The sequence below is a fragment of the Anser brachyrhynchus genome (assembly GCF_964034855.1).
Source record: "Anser brachyrhynchus genome assembly, chromosome: 16".
In the NCBI taxonomy this organism is placed as follows: Eukaryota; Metazoa; Chordata; class Aves; order Anseriformes; family Anatidae; genus Anser; species Anser brachyrhynchus.
In genome coordinates this window covers 11,611,788-11,633,026 of record NC_137734.1, presented here as the reverse complement: position 1 = coordinate 11,633,026, position 21,239 = coordinate 11,611,788, and the positions used below count along the sequence as shown (strand labels likewise).

General features: G+C 49.8%; 1 protein-coding gene across 3 annotated transcripts in view; it reads left to right on the top strand.

Annotated features, from left to right (window-relative positions):
• TOX2 (TOX high mobility group box family member 2) overlaps nucleotides 1-20,944 on the top strand; it is a 136,919-nt gene extending 115,975 nt beyond the window's left edge. For all 3 annotated transcript variants that reach the window (XM_080557880.1, XM_080557878.1, XM_080557879.1), the window contains exons 5-9: nucleotides 1,556-1,783; nucleotides 10,868-10,948; nucleotides 12,548-12,955; nucleotides 15,044-15,174; nucleotides 20,089-20,944. In XM_080557880.1, the coding sequence (XP_080414006.1) occupies nucleotides 1,556-1,783; nucleotides 10,868-10,948; nucleotides 12,548-12,955; nucleotides 15,044-15,174; nucleotides 20,089-20,125 (885 nt within the window). In that variant the 3' untranslated portion in view covers nucleotides 20,126-20,944. The remainder of the gene's footprint in view (nucleotides 1-1,555; nucleotides 1,784-10,867; nucleotides 10,949-12,547; nucleotides 12,956-15,043; nucleotides 15,175-20,088) is intronic.
• Nucleotides 20,945-21,239: the final 295 nt, after the last annotated feature.

The following is a 21,239-nucleotide window of genomic DNA, read 5'->3' as shown; positions in this document are numbered from 1 at the left end:
TCGAGCGGGATCGCAGTTAGTTAAAATACCATCTTGCTCGCTAATGGACTTAAGCCCTGTTATGAATTTTTTTTCCTCCTAATAAGGTGGCCTTTCACCTCCAGGCCTCCCATTCAAGCCCAATTGGACAATTTTAAATTAAATGCATTTTTTTTGGTCTCTCTGCTCATTCACTAATGGTCACTGTCTCTTTGATAAATGTCACTGCACTGATACTGAACTTAATGACCAGTCAAGAGCTGCTGTGTGGAGAACACGAGCGCGGCTGCCCTTTCCTCCCCGTGCTGGCCCGTGCCAGCTGAAACGAAGCCTCTTAAATCCAAGCACTCCAGTGCTTGCAATCAAATCAGCAAATCCATCAGGAGCAAAGCCCTTTTGCTCCCAGCACTCACCAGGAGGTGCAGTTTTCACAGTATCTTGGTGTTCAGATGTCAATTGTTTTATTTTATTTTTTTAAACCCCTGAGTGATAGACTGGGCAACTTCCTAAGTGGTAGAATTGCCCTGTGCAGCTGATAGAGCTGAAGCTCCTTCGGTCAGTGCTGAGCGTGGTGGGGATTGCAGGTGGGGGTGCTAGCAAGTCGTGGGCAGCCGCCAAGCAGAGATTGAGACCGCAGCCGCCAGCTGGCAGCTGATGGTTTTATCCTCTGCCGTGTTTCACCTCTGGTGTATTCATTTTTCTGCACTCCAAAACAAGGACAGTAATGCTTCCCTGGGGTCTGAGCTTTCACTGAGCACAGTTAATGCCTCGAGACCTTTGGTGAGTGGCCAAGCACTGCCCAGGGGTCTTCTCCTTTGCACTCCAAGGCTTCTGCAGTCCCGTGTATCCAACAGGCTGCCCGGGGCATCTCGGCAGAGGCTGAGCAGTGGGACCTTATTCCTGCGCTGCCTTCTCTGGTGACATCCCTGTTTGCACCTCGGTGTTTTGCCCCCGGTGCTGTGTCCTGCTCCCCTCGGTCCCAGCACCCAGCTGGTGCTGAGCACAGGCGCAGCCTCACTGCCACCCGGCTGCATCCAGGCAGGCTGTAATAACGAGGGGCACCTGATGGATGAGATCAAAATAGTTTCGCTATTGTAGCTTTTTCATGGATAGGAGTACTTCAGCATTAGCAGGATGAAACAATTTGGGGCGGGAGGGAGAATATGTGCATTGCTGGTGCTGCTGGGGGGGTTGCACCCCTCCTGCCTCGAGCATGGGGCAGCCAAGTCACTGGCGAGGAAAGTCAAAAGCAGCTTTCAAAGGGGGATTGTTGGGCGGGGTGAAAGCTGAGTTTGGGAAAGTTCAGGAGTAAAGGGATCTGCCTGGGAAGCAGTGTGCTCAGAGAGGTCCTGCAAGAGGATGGAAGGAGGGATCTTGAGATGCCAGGGAGGGAGGTGGCTGAGGCTAAGCATTGGGCAAGCCCCAGCATCAGAGGGAGGCTCCCTGGGGGGCAGAAGAGACCCCAGAGCATCCTCACCATGCTGGGAGCCCTCCCCTGCCCCTTCCCTGCCTCGTCCCCATCACCTGTGTCAGACAGTGCTCAGCTGCCCGCTAAGGGACTGTCTTGGTTTTGCAGGTCACTGGAGAGAAAAGACCATCGACAGACCTGGGCAAAAAGCCCAAAAGCCAAAAGAAGAAGAAAAAGAAGGATCCCAATGAGCCCCAGAAGCCTGTGTCAGCTTACGCCCTGTTTTTCAGAGACACGCAAGCCGCTATCAAAGGGCAAAACCCCAATGCTACCTTTGGAGACGTATCGAAAATTGTTGCATCAATGTGGGACAGTTTGGGAGAAGAACAAAAACAAGTGAGTTATCTTTTGAGTGTTTTTCTTTCAGCTGTTAATGTGGTTTTCCATGGTAGAGGGTCAGCATCACCCCAGGCCCATTCAGAGCATAGCCAGGGGCCCTGGTAGGATGCGCTAAGTCTGCTTCATCTCCGTCCCTCCTGTAGGAAAATCCCTGTTGTTACATGGGGAAGCACAAATCTTTCTGACAACGAGTTGTTCTCCGTGAGAGCACTCTTAGTAAAAACCTGCTCTGGTCCTGCTCTGCCATGAGCTTCTTCTAGCCTTGGATGGGAGATGGTTTTGTATTTGCCTATTTGCTTACGAGGAGTGACTGCGAAGTGGTGAAAAACTAAGCGTGTACATCACTGGCCTGAAATTGAATGTTTAAGCTTCAAAAGCTCAGAGAGGAGACCTCTGAAGGGGCCTTGCAGAGGAAACTCCTGCCCAAGGGCTGTCAGCTGTGTTCAGGCTGCTCGCAAGGAGGCGTCTGGGCCCTGGTGCAACCGCTTTGTGGATGCCGAGTCGGTTACTAAAGACTGTAATTGCTCTGTGCCTGTTGAGAAAACCCCAGGGAACACTTTCGTAGCACGTACGGCTTTTTATCAGGCAGAGTGAGGGCTGACACTGTGTGCAATACGTCTCTGGGCCCAAACACGCCTCAGCTGACAGTCCTCCAGCACTGAGCCCTTAAAGTCTGGCTCCGTCCCCCGCTGGGTGTCCACGACCAGGACTTGGAGCAGCTGCGTTTGGGGTGGGAGCAGCAGGGAGGGAAAAATTATTTAAACGGACGTTGTGCTGCTAGGACATAGCCTTGCTTTCCATCCCGCACCATAAGAGCAAATCGAATGCCAGGCTGCCAGCCATTTTGCCGATTCATTGGGGGTCTGCATGGTGGGCAACGTGTTGCTTTGACGCTTTCCTGATCCCGCCTTTACCTCGTGCACCTCCTGCTGCAAGCCCTCAGAAGCCCTCTGGCCACCCAGGCCTCCTTTCCAGCCCCCAAGCGTGGTGACCGAAGGCATGGGACCATCCCCTGGGGTGTCAGCTGTTCCCTGGGGCATGAGGCTGCCCACCCAGGGCCCGGTCCCACTGCTCTTCCCCAGGGCCTGGTCCTGCTGCCCCCCAGGGCCTGGTCCCACAGCCCGAGCACGCTGTAAGGCAGGGGCTGGCTTCGGGCTTTGGTGCAAGGATGGGTTCAGGAGCATGGAGAAACCTGCCCCAGCTTCTCCATCTCCTCTTTCTCCTGCGTTCCTCCCTCCCAGCATCCCAGTCTGCCTCTCCCTCGCTCCATCTGGCTAGAGATATCTCTGTAGATCGGGCGCTGAGCTCAGCTGCGAGTGTGGTTTATCTAATGGAAGTGCTGGGGCAACCCTGACTCAGCACAGTGCAAATGTTCGGCTCTTAATTAACAGCGGGGATTAAACCAGTCCGTTTATCTTCCCCGCTAACTCTCCCTTCTTCTGCTTTATGAGATAGCGGCAGCTTCACTGTCTCTTTACACGCGCTTTCTAAGTGGCTCCATTTCTCCCTCTGTAATTGATTTAATTAAGTCATTTGTTCCTTGTCTGGATGCTTAAATATTAACTTCCTGCCTTTGTCTCCAGCTGTGCACTTCCCTCCCAGCCCCGCTGCCTCCCTGGCCGGGGGGATGCTCTGCGGCTTTGCCTCGTGGGATGGGGCACGTTCACGCCTCCAGCCTCTGCCTGGAGAAGAGTTCCCTTAGTCCCTGTTGGCTTTCTCACGCCAGCAGCCCCCGTCAAGTTTGTTTAGATTCGTAAGGCAACACAATGGAAAGATGAAAAGCAGAAAGGGAAGTAAATAAAAAAACACTAGCAAAATGTCTTGAAAACATAACCCGGCGTGTCCTTTCTCCCAAGGACAGCGGGGCGTGATGCACACAGGCATGATGAAGGCAAGCGGTCTGTGCCAAGCGCTCCCTTGGCACCTCTGGGTAGGGGACGGTGACGGAGCAGGACAGCTCGGCAGTGACGGCATCACTGGCCAAAATCAGCCCGGGACCTTTCAGAATATCTTCATATCCTCACTGCAGAAAGCAGTGCAGAAGACAAGCCGGGGAAAAGCCAACACAGCGATGGCAGAGCAGACAAGAGGGGCCAAACCCGCGTGTTCTCCCTCAGGTCTGACCAAGGTTTCAGTTAAAGAAAGCTTCCCTCGCCCTGCTGTGAGAAAGGAGGGTGAATTTGAGGCTAAAGGAGGAAATCTGGGGCTGGACTGTCTTCCTGGGCTTGGATCCCTCACACCCCAAAATTCAGGGAGATGTTGGGGCTGAGGATGCTGCACCACATCTCTGGGCAGCCAATGTGCAGACCCCAGCCCCACCGTGCAGTTCATCAGCAATTGCTTTCACCGCTGCAGTTTCTGCTTCAGATGAGGTTTATGAACCTCATTTTCCACTTCCCAGTGAGCACGGCGTTTCCTGATCGGGAGACAGCAGGCAGCACAGGGAGGGGGCACAATAAACCTAATTTCCACCATTTCTGTAAAGGGAACTGGGATGCCACCCGTGTGCCAGAGAGCTCAGGCTGGCATGCAGAGGGTTAATCCCCTGCCGTTTGGGCTGCTAATGATTATATGCACTGTAATATCAAAGCTGTAGCTATTTATTTGCCATTGAGCAGGTGCTGCTGCTCCCACAAAGCAAATTTGCTTTCTCCTCCTGATGAAACAAGCAAAATAAAGGTTGCTCACGTCCCATTTCAGATATGTTTTTTTTTTTCTCGGTGCACAAGCTGAAAGACAAACACCGAGCGGGAACCAGAATGCATATTATGCAAGAAACCATATAATCTAGGAGCATCTTTGATTTGGCTGCTGCTGTCACAGACATGTATTTCACAGAGGGGCTTTTTTTTTTCTTCTCTTTTCTGTCGTTCTTACTGGTTTATCATTTGTGCCTTTGTCATTTTGTTCCTTCTTCTTCTTCTCCTCTCAGCCTCTTCACAATGAATCTTCATTTTCCCTCTGACACACTTGTATCTAAATTTCCTTATTTCCTGCCTTTTTTTATTTATATCTGTTGCCTGGTGATTTGATCATGCTGTGGAATACAGGATTAGCAATCTCCGTGTCCTTGGGTACCGCTCAAGGACACCTGTTCGGCAAGTGGCGGTTTTCTTCCCCACTTTAACCCCTTCCAGCGTGGCCGCATGTGCCTAGCAGCCATAAATAACAATACCCTCAAATATCTGCGGCGCCGCATTAGCAGGACGTTGTAATCTGCATTCTTCAACAGCTGGCGTGGCCCTTTCTAAGGAGCTTACATGGGAATCTGAAGAATGTGACTCGAGGAAAAAAAAATATTAATACGTACTCTTTGAACTTTGCAAATAGTTTAGCAGCTGTTCCTGGAGAGATAGCTTAGACTTCGGTGAAGAGCAAAATGCTAATTCAGCCGATATCACCGGGAGGGTACCTGCCGTCGTAATCCGCCCGCAGCTCCCGGCCCCTGCCGTTTGTTTCGGGAGTGGACGTCAGCCGGCGCTGGCAGCGCTGCCCGGAGCGGTTGGAGAGGGCTGCCTGATCCGATGGGGATGAGAAGGATTTCTAATTGCAGCTCATTCCGGGAAGCCCGCTCCCGCTGCCTCGGGGCCGCCTGCCCTCCGGTTGATCACTTTCCCGTTGCCCACTATGTTTCTGGGGGAAAAGGAGGTCGAAGAGGAGCCTCCTGGTGATGCAGCATGGGGAAGACGACTAGAAGTGGAAGTTGCAGGTGTCTCTGCTGCTTTCTCTTGAAAACCTACAGGCATTTCATTAGGAAATCCAGCAGCATGTTGGGTTGGTGTTTCCGACCTGGAAGCTCAGAGTAGAGGCGTTAAGAAGCTCCTGAGCAATCTGCTGCGAGAGCCCCAGGTTAAGTCACCCAAAGTGAGCAAAGCAAGGCCAGACATAGCTTCTTCAAGTGGGACTATGGCTCTGGGGACCCACCAGGGACACAAAGTACCAGTGATGGGTGTGAGCTCACGGTGGCCCTGCTTCGCCAGGACCAGTCCAGTAAGGCAAAACTGCCCCGTGGCAAAATGCATACAAGATTTTCCCATACAAATGCATAGCCTGGAGAATAATACAGCGTGCACACTCCAGGGGTAAATTACCCAACAGAAAAATGAATCGCTCAGCAGAAACTAATAGATCACCCATCTAATCAGATCCGTCTGCTCGTTGAACCTGATACATCACCTGGTGGCAGGACACTCTGCCCATCGCTGCAGCAGGACAGACAAGTCCAGGGCCAGCTGGAAAGTTGTACTACGGCAGAGCCATCACAGAGCAGACATCCTGTGGCATCTGTGTGCACCGTGGCCAGCAAACATCCCGCTTCCAGCATTGCTACAGGGCTGGAGGAGCATGGTGGTTGGACCAGGAGTTGCAAGGAGCTTTCAGCTTCTTCTGAGTGTCAAGGAAAGCCGTGTACCAGAGAAGGGCGAAAGCACCGATCCCAAGCACAATGTTGAGAGTTCTGGTGGAGATCCGGATAGTGATCGGGAAGATGTTAAAAGCAGCTCCAAGAGTGTGACTTCTGTTCTTGGGCAGCAAAATCAGAGCTGTGGAAGGTGGGTGTTGTCAGCTTTTCATCCTCCTCAGAGGGTAGCAGTTGGATCTGTCACCTCCTCTGCTTCGTTTTGGAGTCTTCACTGGGTTGTCCCGGAGCAATAGCTGACTTACACCCAGACGGCACAATGGAGTCAAGGCAGAGAAGAAAAAAAAGAAGGATTTTTTCAGGACACTTCAATCTGTGGTAATTTCTGCTTGAATATGTGTCTATCCATTCATTCTCCAGAGGACTGCTCCACAGCACTGTAACTCCACCAGCGTACTGGAGGAGCTCTCCTGAACCATCAAAATTGTTCCCATAGCGAGAGTCTTGCAGGGAGCTGTCCTCAGGGATGTTGGATCCTGTAGCTGGGAGAGCCTGGGGATGTGGCGCACTGCTTAAACACCACCTTGTGGTGGGCGCCAGGTGCTTCCCATGTCCAAGCTTGGTGGCCTCAGGCTTTAGCAATCCAGGGTATAGCTGTTAGACAGAAGGAGATATGCTGAGATTTACACCCAAAAAAATGTGGTTTGGGTAAGCTAATTTTGATGGGGGGAGGACGGATTAAACTGTCCCCAGGAGATGGCAGGAGGGACACGGAGGGGGGTGCAGGGAGGTGAGGAAGAGCTGGGGGGGGATAGGAGGGTGGCATGGCTGTACCTGCTGTATGCATTTCTGATGGCCGTGTGGAGGCTGCATGCAAAGCAAATGGGTGGTGTGGTGGACACTGCCAGGCAGGGAGGAAGTGCTTTCGAGCTGTCATTGTAAGTAAACCATAAGTTCTAGTGATCCAAAGAGAGACTTTCAAGGAAAGTCTATAACAGTTACAAGAAAAAACCCTCCAGATTTACACGCAGAATAAGATCCAAATGTATACATCTGGGAGTAAAAAAGTCATGGAGTCATAGAAAGGAGAGCAAGGAGAGACTTAAGAGGTCAGCCAGACCACACTGCTGCCTGAAGTCAGGATCATCTCTTCTTAAGCCATTCTTGATGGGTATGTGCCTAATCTGTCCTTAAACCTTCGGTGGTGGAGATTACACATCTCCCCAGGCAATCTCTTCCAGTGCTTAATTATCCTTCCTGTTAGGAACACTCTCGTCCTGCTTAGCCAACATTTCCCTTGCTACAGCTTAAACTTATTGCGTCTTTTCCTATCTGCACTCGATGCAGAGGATGGTTCCCTGCCTCCTTCTTCGCAGCGTCACATTTGGAGGCTCCTCCTGGTCTTCTGCCTAAGTAAACAAAGTCCTTCAGCACTGCTCTGGTGACCTTTGTGCACTTCTCAGCTCTTCTCTCCTGGTGGTCTCTGTCACTTTTTGGAAATAAAATGCCCCAAACTCCAGCTGGGAATGCAGCAGAGGGCTTTTCACCGGGGCTCCGCGGACCGTGCTGCTGCAAAATGAAGGCAGTCCCCTGCACGGAGTAGGAAAAGGGGTTCGGGGGAGAGCCGGGGTCCCTTCCACTCTTGTCCAGCTTGGAAAGCAGCGTTGCCATTCAGTGGCTGGGACGCAGAGGTTACTGACAGCAGCTACTGCTGTCACTGCCTGCACGACACTGAGCCGCTCGTGGGCGTCAGCGGGGTTTGGAATAATTGTCTTCTCTAATTAACTGGTTATCAAACAAGAACATTTCATTACGGTACAATTACTAGCTGCTTTGCTGAGACACAGAGGTGTCAGGATTACGATCCCAACATATGCTTCTTACAGCTCTGATTTTTTGTTTTCATAATCACTAACCATTTCTGCTTCTCCCCCCCCCTCAACCCACCCACTTGCTTAATGACTAATGAATCCTCCTGCTAGCAAATAAGAAAAATAAATCAGCGGGCATGGCAGGTTAGAAAGGAAAACATGCAAAATGTTTTGAGGATCCTTAAATCTGATAAATTACTTGGAAATTAAAATCCCTGGGAGAAAATGGGATTTAATTAGAAAGTAACATGGTTTTGTCAATGTTTAAATTAAAATTTTAAAGGTTATAAATACTGCGCTGAAGCTGCTTTTACACAGAGGATTGGTGAGAAGTTGTGTTGGGGGCTGTCACAGCAGGCTGCGTCTTTGCTGTTAAATGCCCGCGATGGAGCAGCGTGTGGGTGCAAAAATGATGTCCCCTCCTGCAGCACCGCAGGAGACCCAGCACAGGGACGGTCACCGAGCGGGTGAAGACCCAGGAACGCTCCTGAGGTGGAAATAGCTGGGTGTGGGAGAGCATCCATGGGCATAGCGTGGGCTTACCCTCCTCTTGCCCTTCCCTGGACCAGGCTCGTGGCCAGGGCTGGGGCAGGAGCTGGCCTGGAGGTCAGCCACGCACGTCTCTGCAGACACAAGCACAGCGCAGCCCCCACCTGCTAGGAAAGACAAGGACAGGTGAAGAGTGAGAAAAAAGCACAAAAGAACAAGTGGCTGAGATGAAGATAGGCACCGAATTGGTTAGTTAGTCATTTATTTGCATTTAGGTTAAGGAAGTCTAACTGACCTGCCCTCTCCCTTTCCACAGCCATAAATTGAAGCTTTTCTCCAGGCAAATCTTCCAAATAATCAAATTTATGTCCGTGTAGCTATCAGTACTTTGGTTTCCTCCATCCTAAAGAAAAAAGAAAAAAAAAAAAACCACACTGATGGCATTTTGCTATTACAGAGGAAAAAAAATAAAAATGTTTTCAATTCATCAACACCCATCGTTATATCAGGCCGAGATGCAGGAATTCATATTTCATTGTGCAGGCATCAGATACCGCAGTTACGAGCATCTGTTGGAAGCAGAGCTGATGGAAACCCCGCGTCTCTGTTTTACAGTAAAGGGCTGTTACAAGGGCTGTAGGGGGAGGTAATGGCCTTTATTAGGGTAACTGATACAGTTTGAAGAAATAGTTGCTTTTCACAGGCAAACTCTTCTTCAGGCTGACATTTCAAAATGTAATTTTGTTCTGAATGGACCAAATGTAATACTTGCCGAATACCATAAAGCCAAAGACAAACTTAGGAAAACGCTCGGTTTCAGAAAATTACCGTCTGAGACCTCCAGTGTGTCCAGGCAAAATGTTTCACTGAAGGATTCACTCAGATTTAGCAGTGGAAATAAGGTTTTCAGTCAATTTTTAATAGAATTTATCTGTACTGATTTTAAATTGAAATTCAAGTAACTGGATATCTCAGCTGCTGGAGCTGCTTTTTTCTGTTGGGAGGTTATTTTCTATTAGAAGGGAGTTTCGGGCGCTGTCATGGCAGGTGGCACGGGAACTACAAAAGCACAACATGAAAACAATGCTGAGTCAAGCTCCCAAACAGAAGAGGAAATTCTGCTAAATTTGCACAACCAAACCGGTTTTGTGAAAGCGCTGGTCTGCTGCAGCATTTTTGCTTCCTTTGCTTGAATTTCAGCGGCACCACCCTTTTTTTTTTAAAGTCAGCGGGAATCACCCCAAATCCGTCACCTCCCAGCATCGCCCCGGGGCAGCAGCACCGATGCTCAGGGCCGGGATGCTCAGGGCCGGGATGCTCAGGGCTGGGACATTCGGGGACCGGGCACCCAGACACCAGGTGAGAGGAGCAAGCAATCAGGCGTCCTCTGAGCGATGTTTAATTATTTGTTCCAAACCTCCCCCATCCGCAGGACATTTGCTGTGGAAAAAAGCTCAATTTCCCCACCAAGCTTCAGCGCATTGACTGTTCAAAGCTGATGTTGTTTTTAGAGCAGAATTAAATGTATGCAAAGCTCTTCTAATTGAAATTACCTTCATTTGTGCCGCTTTGAGTTTCCAGTGGAGGAGAGGGCTGATGGATATTTTACTTGGGAGTTTCTTCCTTTCGCTTATCCTTTTTTATTCCATTTTAAAACATTCTTCTTGCTTGCTCAGTTTAATCTGTTTTACCACACAGGGAGTCATCCTGCCTGAATTGTGCTGTTATACTTCCCTGCAAGGGGAGCTGAACTCAGGGCAGAAAGGAGACCAGCCCTGTGAAGCTGCAGGGTGGAGAGGGGAGAATAAACACTAATCCACTCTTACAAAGCTTTTTCTTTTCTTAGGGTAGCAAACCCTCCTGATACTTGCTGTTTCTCTGAAAGCCCCAGCTCCTCGAGTCATAAGATTAGGCAAAAATCTCGACTTTGATATGCCAGGGAAAGGACTTCCCAGCTGCCAGGGCTGCAGAGAAGAGCTGCAGAGTGGGAGCTCTTGGCTCAGTAACGGGAAAGCCAGGGAAATGAGGCAGTAGTGTAGGATTTCTGAATGTCTCGCTATTTTTTAAGTTATAATTCGGGGATTTGGACTCTTGTCTTGTTTTTCCAAGAGCCTGGATCGCAGTCTCCTCCAATTCCTATCAGGAAGTTTATTCAGTGGTTTCTCCCTGTAACAGCCTCCCAGGGCTTTATTTGCTTGATTTGGGGTAAATTCCTCTCCGGCAGAACCGAGGTTTTCACACATGTGATTCAAAGCCCCATCCCCATCGGTGGGAGGGGGTCCGGCAGAGCAGGCAGGGTACAGCCGAGCCCAGCAGCAGCCGGTGCTGCTTTATTAACGATTCTTCATTGTCTGGTCCTTTCAGGCATATAAGAGGAAAACAGAAGCGGCGAAGAAGGAGTATCTCAAAGCCCTGGCCGCGTACCGGGCCAGTCTGGTCTCCAAGGTATGTGTCTGCTGCCGGTTCCCACCTCAGTGCCGGGACTGAGGACGGGCACAGAAAAAGGCAAGGGGACCGTGAAGGTCCCCCCCTCGCCTGGAGCGTGAGCTCCAAAGGCCCACCGAGATGGTCATGCCAGCAGCTTGGTAGCTCGTGTGGCTGCCACCCCACAAACCCCTTTCTCCTTGCTGCCCACACCTTCAGCTGCCCCCTTGGCACTGAGATAGGCGGGGAAGGAGGCCAGACCTGGGGTGATGGGGCCACCTCCACCGGGGTCATGCCCCATCTCCTGCACTCAGCCAGCTCCTGGCGGTACCGGGCTGCTGCCGGCTGTCTCGTGGTGTCTTGGTCCATCTTGGACATCTCTGGTGACTTGGTCCGTCTCTTGGTCCATTTATGTTGTTTGGCCAAACACAGATACGCAGCCCCACAGGGCCTTTGCAGGGTTTCCAGCACGCCCACAGCTCCTGGCACAGCACTGGGACATGCTCTGGGCAGTGCTGGTGCGCACTGGGCGTTGTGGGTGGCAGAGCAGGACCGGAGCATCTTGATGACTTGTCCGGTTCCTGCTCCCTCCATGTGCTGTACTGTATGTACTGTCTGTGCTTGGTACTGTACCACAGCCTCAGTACTTAAAAATCACATGCAGCTGCCACAGGAGATAATGTGATGTCCCAAATCCCTCGTCTGCAGGATGGTGGTGGGCTGGAAAGGCTCAAGGCTTTTGCACAGACAAGAGCACTATCACCATTAAGTTGTGAACAGATCAGCAGCAAGGACAGATGTCTAAAATGGGCATGGAAAGAGCTATTTGGGGGTTTAAAAGCTCTTCTTAGTCCCTCTGGTAACCTATGAGGGTCTTGCTTTGAACGTGTGTAGCATCAGTGTGGGGCAGGTGGCATGGAGGGCATGGAGTCACCACACTCCATGATTTCGTTTTCTTCCCCATCTCTCCAATAACCAATTTTTTTGCAGAAGAGCAACTATATTTTGAGTAAAACAGCACAGTGTGTTCCCTGCTGCTGGGTGAGAAAAGATCTGGAGGATTGTTACAGAGCCCATCACCGGACAAAAACCTCATTGTCCGAGACAGAAAATGTCCTGTCGTTCTTCTCTTTTTCCTGCAGAAATGAGGCCACCGTTGTGTTGTGTGTTATAGGCCCACAGGGCTGCAGGAATGCTCGAGATTAAGCAAGCAGAATTTTTACAGTCCCATTTGCGCTTTACGGGAAGCAAAAGCGATTTTCTCACCCACCTGTTTGGACCTATGCGGCGAGCTGTGGACAGGCAGCTTGCCTCCGCGCCGGTTGATGCCTCTCCCGTGCTCCAGGCTCTGCCGAAAGTATGGTGGAGTTTCTGGAGATTAATTGCAGAGGTTTGGGTGCCAGGCCCAGCCTGCTGCCCCCTCGCTAGCCCCAGCGCTGGAGATGCACGTGCTGGCTGGGTGGGATGGGAGTGGGGCTCAGCAGCACAGGCTCCAGGCGGACGTCTGCAAACTGCGCTCCTGCCCTGGTGCTTGTGGCCTGTCCGGGAAGGAGAGGCGCCCAGGGACGGATAACCACGCTTCCTTCCTCCCTCACCCGCCTGCGGTCTGTTTTCCCACAGAGTTCTGCCGACCAGGGGGAGACGAAAAGCGCCCAACCCAACCCACCTTCCAAGATGATCCCGCCCAAGCAGCCCATGTACCCGATGCCCCCGCAGGCTTCGTCGCCCTACCCCGGCCTGGGCTCCTTCCTGTCCCCGTCGGACCTGCAGAGCTACCGCGGCCACCCCCACCCCAGCCTGCCCCGGACCCTGCCCTCCAAGCCCATGCTGCCCAGCATCAGTGCCTCCCCGCCGCCCGCCTTCCAGATCAGCCCTCCCCTCCACCAGCAGCTCTCCTTGCACCACCCGCAGAGCTCCCTCCTCAGCCAGCCCCTCAGCATGCAGCAGGTCCCCCAGCAGCCCCTCCTGTCCCCCCCCATGGCACTACAGGTACAGCCCCCCATGAACTCCTCGCCTCCCGGGCAGCAGGTGAGTGCTCGGCCGGCGATGCGCTTGACTAAGAGGAGGAGCGGTTCCCTTCGCTGCGTGGGGTCGGTCGGTCCCTGCGTGGTTTGGGGGTGTTGGGTGCAGATGTTGTCCCCTCTGGTGTGACCGGCGGGGGAGTCCTCTCCTGGCTCTGTCACCTTGCAGAGCCTCCAGGTCACGTTTTGGGGGGATGTTTTTAAAAGCGCCACCGAGGAGTGCAAGCACCCCCCAGGTTGCAGGGCTGTGCGACTGACGCGAGGGAGGTTTGTTCCACGGGGGGGGGTCCAGGAGCTGGAGATGCCCCTGGTGGCTGCTCCTGGGGCTCGTGGCCCCCAGCTTTGTTTGGGAGGGGTTCACCAATGGTCTTCTGAAGTGGTCGGTTGGGCGGTCAGCGGGAAGCCCCCAGTGACGCTGCTGGAAGAAGGGAGGGCTGAAAGGTTGTGGGAGGACGACGGAGGTGGGGTTCACCAGGAGGAAGAAGAAAAAGGTAGAGGGAACGTCACTAGCAGGACAGAAAACGAGTGTTTTTCCAAAAGTTGCCTAGCGATTGGAGAACATTGCTGTGGTGGCAGAGAGCCAAGAGGATGCTTACACGTATGCTAATCCTAACAGCACAGCAGTGACACGAATCGCATGGACCTGGCTACAAGGTGTAAAACCTACCGACGGAAACCACCCTTAGCCATGGCCGGCTCAGGCTGGCAGCCCACATGGAGGCGTCACTGCTTCTCTTCTCTAAATCCACTAAGAAAATGTATCTGGAGGAAAAACTGGCAGTAGTAAGAACCACTGCCTCTACCTTATAGAGAACATGCCAGTACATGGAGAGGGAGATGAGTGGTTTCCAGAGTTTCTCCATCTGGAATATGAACTGGACCAACTATTCACAGTGAAGGACATATGCTCTGAATTCACAGCTGCTACCATTTACTTGATGATACTTTTAACTGTATTATTCACCCAGATGGTTGAATAATTTGTGTTTCACGTGTTTACTAGCTATATATCACAAAATTCACACAGTACTTTAGCGACGAACAAAGCTTTCTTTCACGTAATGTGACCCATTCAGTTTGGAGCTAGCTTTGAGAAAACAGAAACTGTTAATTATGGAATAGCTATTGCAGTGAAAGCAAGGAAAAGGAGAGTAGGGATGTGGAAGCACAGTTATCCCTGACAGTAAGAAAAAGATGACATATTTGGGAACATCAGATCCTAGAACAGGTTTTCATTCCCAACCTGCTCAGGGTATCCCAAGGAACGTCCGCAGCATGGTGATTTTACTTTGGGTCTACATAAGCAAACGTGGCTTCTGTCATTCAGTGGTAGCCCACATGCAGAAATGAGCATAAAAGGGGATCCTCATAATCACTTTAACTGGGGTGTTTGTTGTTGCTGAGGGCAGCATTTTGTGAAGCTTCATTTCACATCTTTGTTAATAAAATTTTAAATGGTTAAAAAAAAAAAGACATGCTTTCCTAATTTGGACATTTTGGAGAAAATCATATTCTTAGTCAGGTAACTACCATGATTCTTTTTTTTTATATGCATTGCCTAATTAAGCAGGCCCCAAAAAATCGGGATCGCGATTGGCTTTCAGATAAAACAGCCCCACAGAGCCCTTGTTAAATTGCCAGCAGTGACAGCTGATGGAGAGAGTATTGCTTGTGTGGATGTTCTTTGCCTTGTTACCGTACATTACGAGGGGCTAATGCATTACTGCAAAGGGAGCTGCACTTCGAGTGGAAAAATGGGTTTGATTGCCCGCATGCCGATGCGAAGGCTTTCCTGGCCATGCTTCTGCAGCCACTTACCGTCCCCTCGAGGACCCAAAAAACAAGAGTTGGGCAGAGGGGTGCAGGGCAGACATGGCTGCGTGGACACCTGCTTGCAGCATCTCACGATCTGCTCAGTCCCACCATGGGGTTTCAGGTCCTGGGTTGGACCCGCTGCTTTCCCCATGTAAGCACTTCTGCACCCTGCACTGCAGCGTTTTCGGGGCACACAAATATGTCTGTGCAATATTATTAGATCTCTGTTTTCTCCTGCCTCCATAGGCTCGTGTAACCCTTCCTTTCCTCCATCCCGCAGGACTTTTCGCATATTTCGTCTGAGTTTCAAAACAGCGTTGGACCCCGTTCGCCTGGTGCATCAAATCCTCCAGGAAGCACTGAGTGGGACAGCGACTACCCCAGCAGAGAGTGTGGGATCAACCACTGCAGGCCAGTAGACACAATGGGGCATCTCTCGTGTGCTTTCTGTCATCTGAACTGTGAATATACAGTCGTCTGATGTTCAAATAGGGACGGGTGATAAAAAGAGGATAATGTCGTGTGGCACAGTTTGCATCTCCTTGTCACGGTGCTTCCTTCCTCCCATAGACTGACAAGAATCACTTGAGCCCTGGGCTTGAAGAGCCACTGGGGCATGGTTGAGCCATCGCTGAGCTGCAGAAGCAATTTCTGCAGAGGTTTTTCTGCCTCCTCCAAGCCAAATGGGTCAGCATCTTTTAACCAGAAAGTACAGGATACACAGTGTGGTTGTAAGTTGTTGGAAGTCTGGCAGCTTGCAGCAGTTGAGACTCTGCCCCCAAACGTACAGCAAGTGGTTAGGCTCGTTACGGTAAATGATGCTCAAGGTTTCCTCTTCTCTGTGGGCTCACTGACGTGACGCTGTGGAAGCAGGTAGCTAAGAAATCATGGATAATTTCATCATTGGACATGAGGGGTTTTCTCTTTTTGGGGGGTTTCCATCCCATTGGCAATGGGAGAGCTTGACGCGTTTCCTTTCAGAGCAGGACAGGGAAGCCCAGCCTATTGCGTGCATTGGGTCCAGCATGGCCATCACCCAAAGAACGGGAAAGAAATCCATGTCCTGTGAGTGTTTGGTGCATTATGCCCAAATGAGTGTTTTAGAACTACTTGCCAGATTATTGTGTGGGCTGGCCAGCAGCGGCTGCTGTGTGCAGCCAGAGCAGCCAGTTTGTGGTTTTGCTGCTTGCTTGAGAGAACTAAATTCTTGTTGAGGAGCTCCACTGTGGCTGCCCAGTGAGTACCAAGAGATGGTGGGCTTTGAGGGCATTTGGCCACATCCGTAAGCAAAGTGCTTCTCCTTCTAAAGAGTTTGCTGTTATTGCCAAGGCCACAATCTCTGGCTGTCTGTAGCAGCAGGTCCCTTATCCACCCTAGGGTTTAGCCATGAGAGGGTTCAAAGGCTTCTCCCGAGAGCTGCGTGATGCTCTGGTCCTCTGCACCTTGCAGGAAAGGCCACCAGCATCTGTGCAGATCTTTCCCCTTACAGCCTACAAGCGCCAGCAGGAAGGTCCTTTCAATGCTGCTTGAATTCCCCAATAATTAAAAACATCGGGATTGTCTCAAAGCTGGGGAGCAGCGAGGGTGTGAAAGCCATTTCCAACCTCAGCCTAATCAGGTGCTCTTGGTTCAGCAGTAATAGTTTCGAGACTGCTCTTGTGCTCTGTAAAACAGGCACGGGGTTTGCTGCTAGAGCAGGTAGGGAAGGAGGCTTAGTAGCTTCTGAGTATTGTTTGATTTGCTTGAAGTGCTGGAACATAGTGCTTTCACTGGAGATAATAGCAAGCTCCCAGGCTTTTCAGAGTACAGCTCCCGCCTGTGCCAGCAGTGCACTTACAATGGCTGGGCTGGGCACAGACTGTACAGACATTTATTTCTTTCAGGGAAATAAATAACTCACCAAGCCATTAGAATATGTCTGCTGTCTGCCTGCCGAGGGTGCTCAGCTACAGGGATTATTCTGGGCTCTGCCAGGGAATTTGGCGTGGTCCATACTGAGGGCTCTGCAGACGACCCAACAAGAGGAAGCTATTTGATACTCGATGATAAATGTAATTTTAGATCCTGTGGGCAAAACACTTGGAGGGTTGTGGCACACGGGTCCCAGTTTGCAGAGGAGCTGAGCAGAAGCGTCTCCCAGACACAGGTGAAATGCTAACGTTGCAGGCAGGACTGGGTTTTGTGTTGCTAAAACAAGCTCTTTGCCATGCGGCTAGAGCGCCCTATTGTTAGCAGAGGGCCCATGCAATTCATGATCAAAGCTCATGCATTTCATGTCTTTGTCACAGCAGAAATATCGAATTTCATGGGTTTATCGCAGCTTCCTGGAAAAAAAAAATCATTTTAAAACCAGACAGATTATGCAGAGACTTCCAGATAATTATTAGAGTAGGTTATAGCAATGAACTCAGATGCATATGGATCAGTACTGCCGAGAGCGCTTAGTGCACTAAAAAATGCCGTAGTCTCTTAAGGAAAGAGCCCATCTCCTCTGGCTAGAGACAGACGAGCTGCTGGAAACCCAGCTCCCAGAGCTGACTTCTTCCATTTGATTGTAAAGCCCGGTGCATCAGCAGAGCCACCACCGCCTGCTGCTGCCAGCCCCTCGTGTTTGCTACCAACGTGCGTGCGCTGCGTTGCCTGCAGTGTCTGTCGGACCGACCATCTTCTTACTGCTGAACTGCAGCCCCCGTGTCTCCATTTGTGCTTGTCCTGAAAAGAGGTTTATCTGACTCTCAACATCTTCTTCCTGCCTGTACTCTTTCTCCAGTTTTGCACTAATTGCAAGCTCTGATCAAAGTTGCCCTTGGGCTCCTCCTCGCCTCCATGCCATGAGCTTGGTGTTTCCTCAGTTCCCGTGATGTCGGCACCGGGTTAGCTGGGGTAAAACCCCCCAGTCTTGCATTTCCTTTTGTGTTTTTCATCCAGACAACTTCTGAAAAGCTAACGAGATTGGCTTTCTCTCTGTCCCTCCCCATCTAGTAAATCCTTTAAGGAAGAATTGCTGAAGCTTTTCTTCAGCCAGCCAGTGCTAGTTAAAATGCCATTAAATGATACTTCTTCGCTTACACCCCTCAGATCCCAGGATCCTGTGAGCAGGCACTCCTTAATTCATAAATCAGCCATATTAGAGAGGGATTTAGATGTTTTAGCCCATCCCCTCCCCGTTCGTAATGAGTTTGTGCTCACTGACTTCCATCCAATTTTCCTAGCTCTTTCTGGGCTTAAGCCCAAGCTACCCTAGATTGCTAGCAAAGTCATGGGCAGCATTTCTCCATTCCCATTCAGTACATGACTATCACTTCCCACAAGCAATTGCAGCATACAATTTCATTACTTTTTGCCATCGTATCACAAACTATATTTACACAATCCCCCATCTCCCCTACCTTGTTCTCGTGCTTGCTCTTTCCCAGGCACCCATCGAATACCCGTGTTTTGCAGTCACTTTCTCCACGGTAGCTAGCTCACCTCTACCAAGGTTGCAGCGTGGTTTGCAATTACTTCCAAATCTTTCCTAATTTCTCAAGGCACCTAACCATTTTTCTGCTCTTTCCATACCAAAGCTGTCTTCGGGATTCATTCACTTTTGCCTCCTACCATTTAGATTTGGGGTGGTAACACTGAACTTGAGTCATCTCCCTATGTCCTTCTTCTCGTTTGCAAGAGGTAACTGTATCCACCAGGTTTCAGGGATGCTGTTATTCAGACACCGTGTTAATCTGAAGATGCTGAGAAACCTGCTCCTAGATGGCCCTGCTTTGGGGCCGTGTTGATCTTTGCGTGTCATGTGAAATCCCCGTGAATTTCACCTTATCCATAGCCTAGGCCTGCTAGTTAAGTGAGCTGCTGAAAACATACCCGCGTGTTGTTGCGTGACGCTACCATTATAAATGTATTGTCATTGGGCAACTTTTCTCCCCTCTTTCCACTCTTTTGGGCTATAAGCTGGGACGCTCCCAGGTATGCCTTGTCCAGACGCACGATGCCATGTACAGCCACTTCATCCAGATGCTGACAGCTGTGCTAATTCCTGCTACTGATGAAGCAATCCACTCTAAGTGGGGGAAGTTTCTGAATCAGAAACTAAGTGAGCAAACTCTGTAAAAAGACAAAGACAAAACCCCACAAATGCACTTAGTTTGGATTCAATTATTTATAGTAATACTCCGTAATGAACTGGGAAGTGTTCTGTAGCATATTTTGTAAAATTAATGAAGTTTTAGTATTGGAATACATCACTGCTGCTCGCTGGTATTAAATCTTTGCAGAGTGCTGTAGGGAACACTCTGCATTTTAAATGCAAATTATAAAATGTGGAGACTAACAAAGTGCAGAGTCTTCTGCGCTGCACTCCATCAGCAACAGCATTGCCTTGTTGTATGCTCTTTCCCCATTATTCCACTCACAATCACACCCACACCAGAATTTCCCAAAGCTCTGTAATGTCCTTCACTACTTTTAAGGCCCCAACGATGTTTCCGTCAGAGCTGTGCAGACGATACAACCCTTTCAAATGAAATGGTTATCAGAGCAAAGCCCAAATTGCCCTTCAGCCAGGGAGAGGGGCACACTCGTCTTCCATGGGTTTCTTTTGCCTCCTGCTGCCTTCAGCAGACTGAGGGACAGACTGGCTGGTGTTGCTGTCTCACAGCATTTTTTCCCCTTACTTCCTGATTATTAATTTTTCTAGTTGTACTTATTTTGGGAGAGGAGGAGCAGGGCATTGAGCAGGTGATGTCTCCTGTTCCCACAGTCTTCAGCCACCTGACTTCTGTAAATCCTCCTGGACACCCACAGGCATCTTCAGGCGTAAGACCCTTAATCACATTTTTGCGACCCCCTACTCCATGTGCAGCATCAAAACGACACATTTAATCCAAAAGCAAGTGCACCTTTCCTAACCCCCCATGGCTGAGCCTGAGGACTGTGTCTGCATGATGGTGGAGCTGGTACCAGTGTCACACCTGTGTGCTCTGCGGGGAAATCCAGACTTGGCCCTTCCCTGCAGCGCAGCGAGAGCCAGAATTCCCCCCTGGAGATGACCTGGTGTCTCAGCCCTTATTGTTACAATTCAGGAAGAACCGAAACTACAGCACGCTCAAACTCCCAAGTGCCTTCTGCTTGGTTCCTCTCCGCACACCTGCCCCTAGGTGCCAGCCACTGGATGCTTTGCATCGCGGGGAGCCGTAAAAGCCTCGGTGGGGCTGAGAGCAAGCATGCCAACAGCCACGCAAGTGCTTGTTGCTGGCTGCCAGCTCTCCCAAGGGACTTCCCGGCCATTTTCCAGCCCGTCTCACCTCCTGCCTCTCCTTTCTCTTACAGCATGCTGCCAAGGGACAAGGCGCTCTACCTCACCTAAGGCTCACCATCCCTGTTCGGGGAGGCTCAGATGAAGGACACTTGGGAGGGTCTATCCTACAGACTACGCGGAGAGGCACCGAGCAAGTCCTACGGACGAGCAGCAACCACTGCACCTCGTCGCTGGCTTCGTTCCCAGGCTCCAAGAGCAGTTTTCTCTGATTATTTCTGAACTCTAAAGTCTACTTTCTGTGGAAGCCCAAAACCTCATAAATCATGAAGAACAAAAATATATATATATATAAAAAATAAATAAACACAAAACCAACAAAAAAAAAAAAGGGGGACACCATTTTTCTGCTTGCCATCAGCTTAGCTACAGACTATTTTCCTAGTGAACTGCTTTTAGACACAGCATAAGCCCAGGTCTGGTGTCCTCAAGCATTAGGCCAGCTCAGTAGGAGGATGCACTCTTTTGACTTGCTAACAGCACTAAACTTTGTGCAAGAAAAATGTGAAGTTTGTGTGAATATTGTACATGCAAAGGCCTTGGATGTCTGGCAAAAAAAATACAAAAATTAAATAAAAACTATTCCTAGGTAGGTGGGGGGAGAGAGCAGAAGGCAAAATATGAGAGGAAAAATGTGAAAAAGATCATGAAAAATATAATTTGTTGGATAGTTGTAAGTAGTTTACTAAGTGTTTTAGAGCTGTGCTAAAGACATCTTTAAGATTTTTTTGTGAAAAAAAAATTAGTAGTTTACTTTATAGTAAAAGCATTTTATATTAATTGTAGCACATTTTTTAGTTATACATAGAAGGGAGATGTGTATAAAAAAAAAACAAAAACAACAAAAAAAGCCTGCCAAACTTGTTTCTATTATTTGTACAGCAAGAAATGGACAATTTATATCCATGTTCTATGGCATTATTATATTTTTTCTGCCATATGTCCATCTATTTAAAAATTGCTGACAATGATTTTTGTCTATTTATGAAAGATTAGAGAGCATAATTACAGTTTCTCATAAGGTGCATTTTTTTTTTTTAATTTTTTATTTTGTTTGAAGGTGCTGCATTCGCAGCACCTGGCACATTCGGTTCACAATGCTTATCTTACCTTTCTTTATAATAAAACATATGAAAAGTAGAACTGAACCGGTCTCTCCTTATTT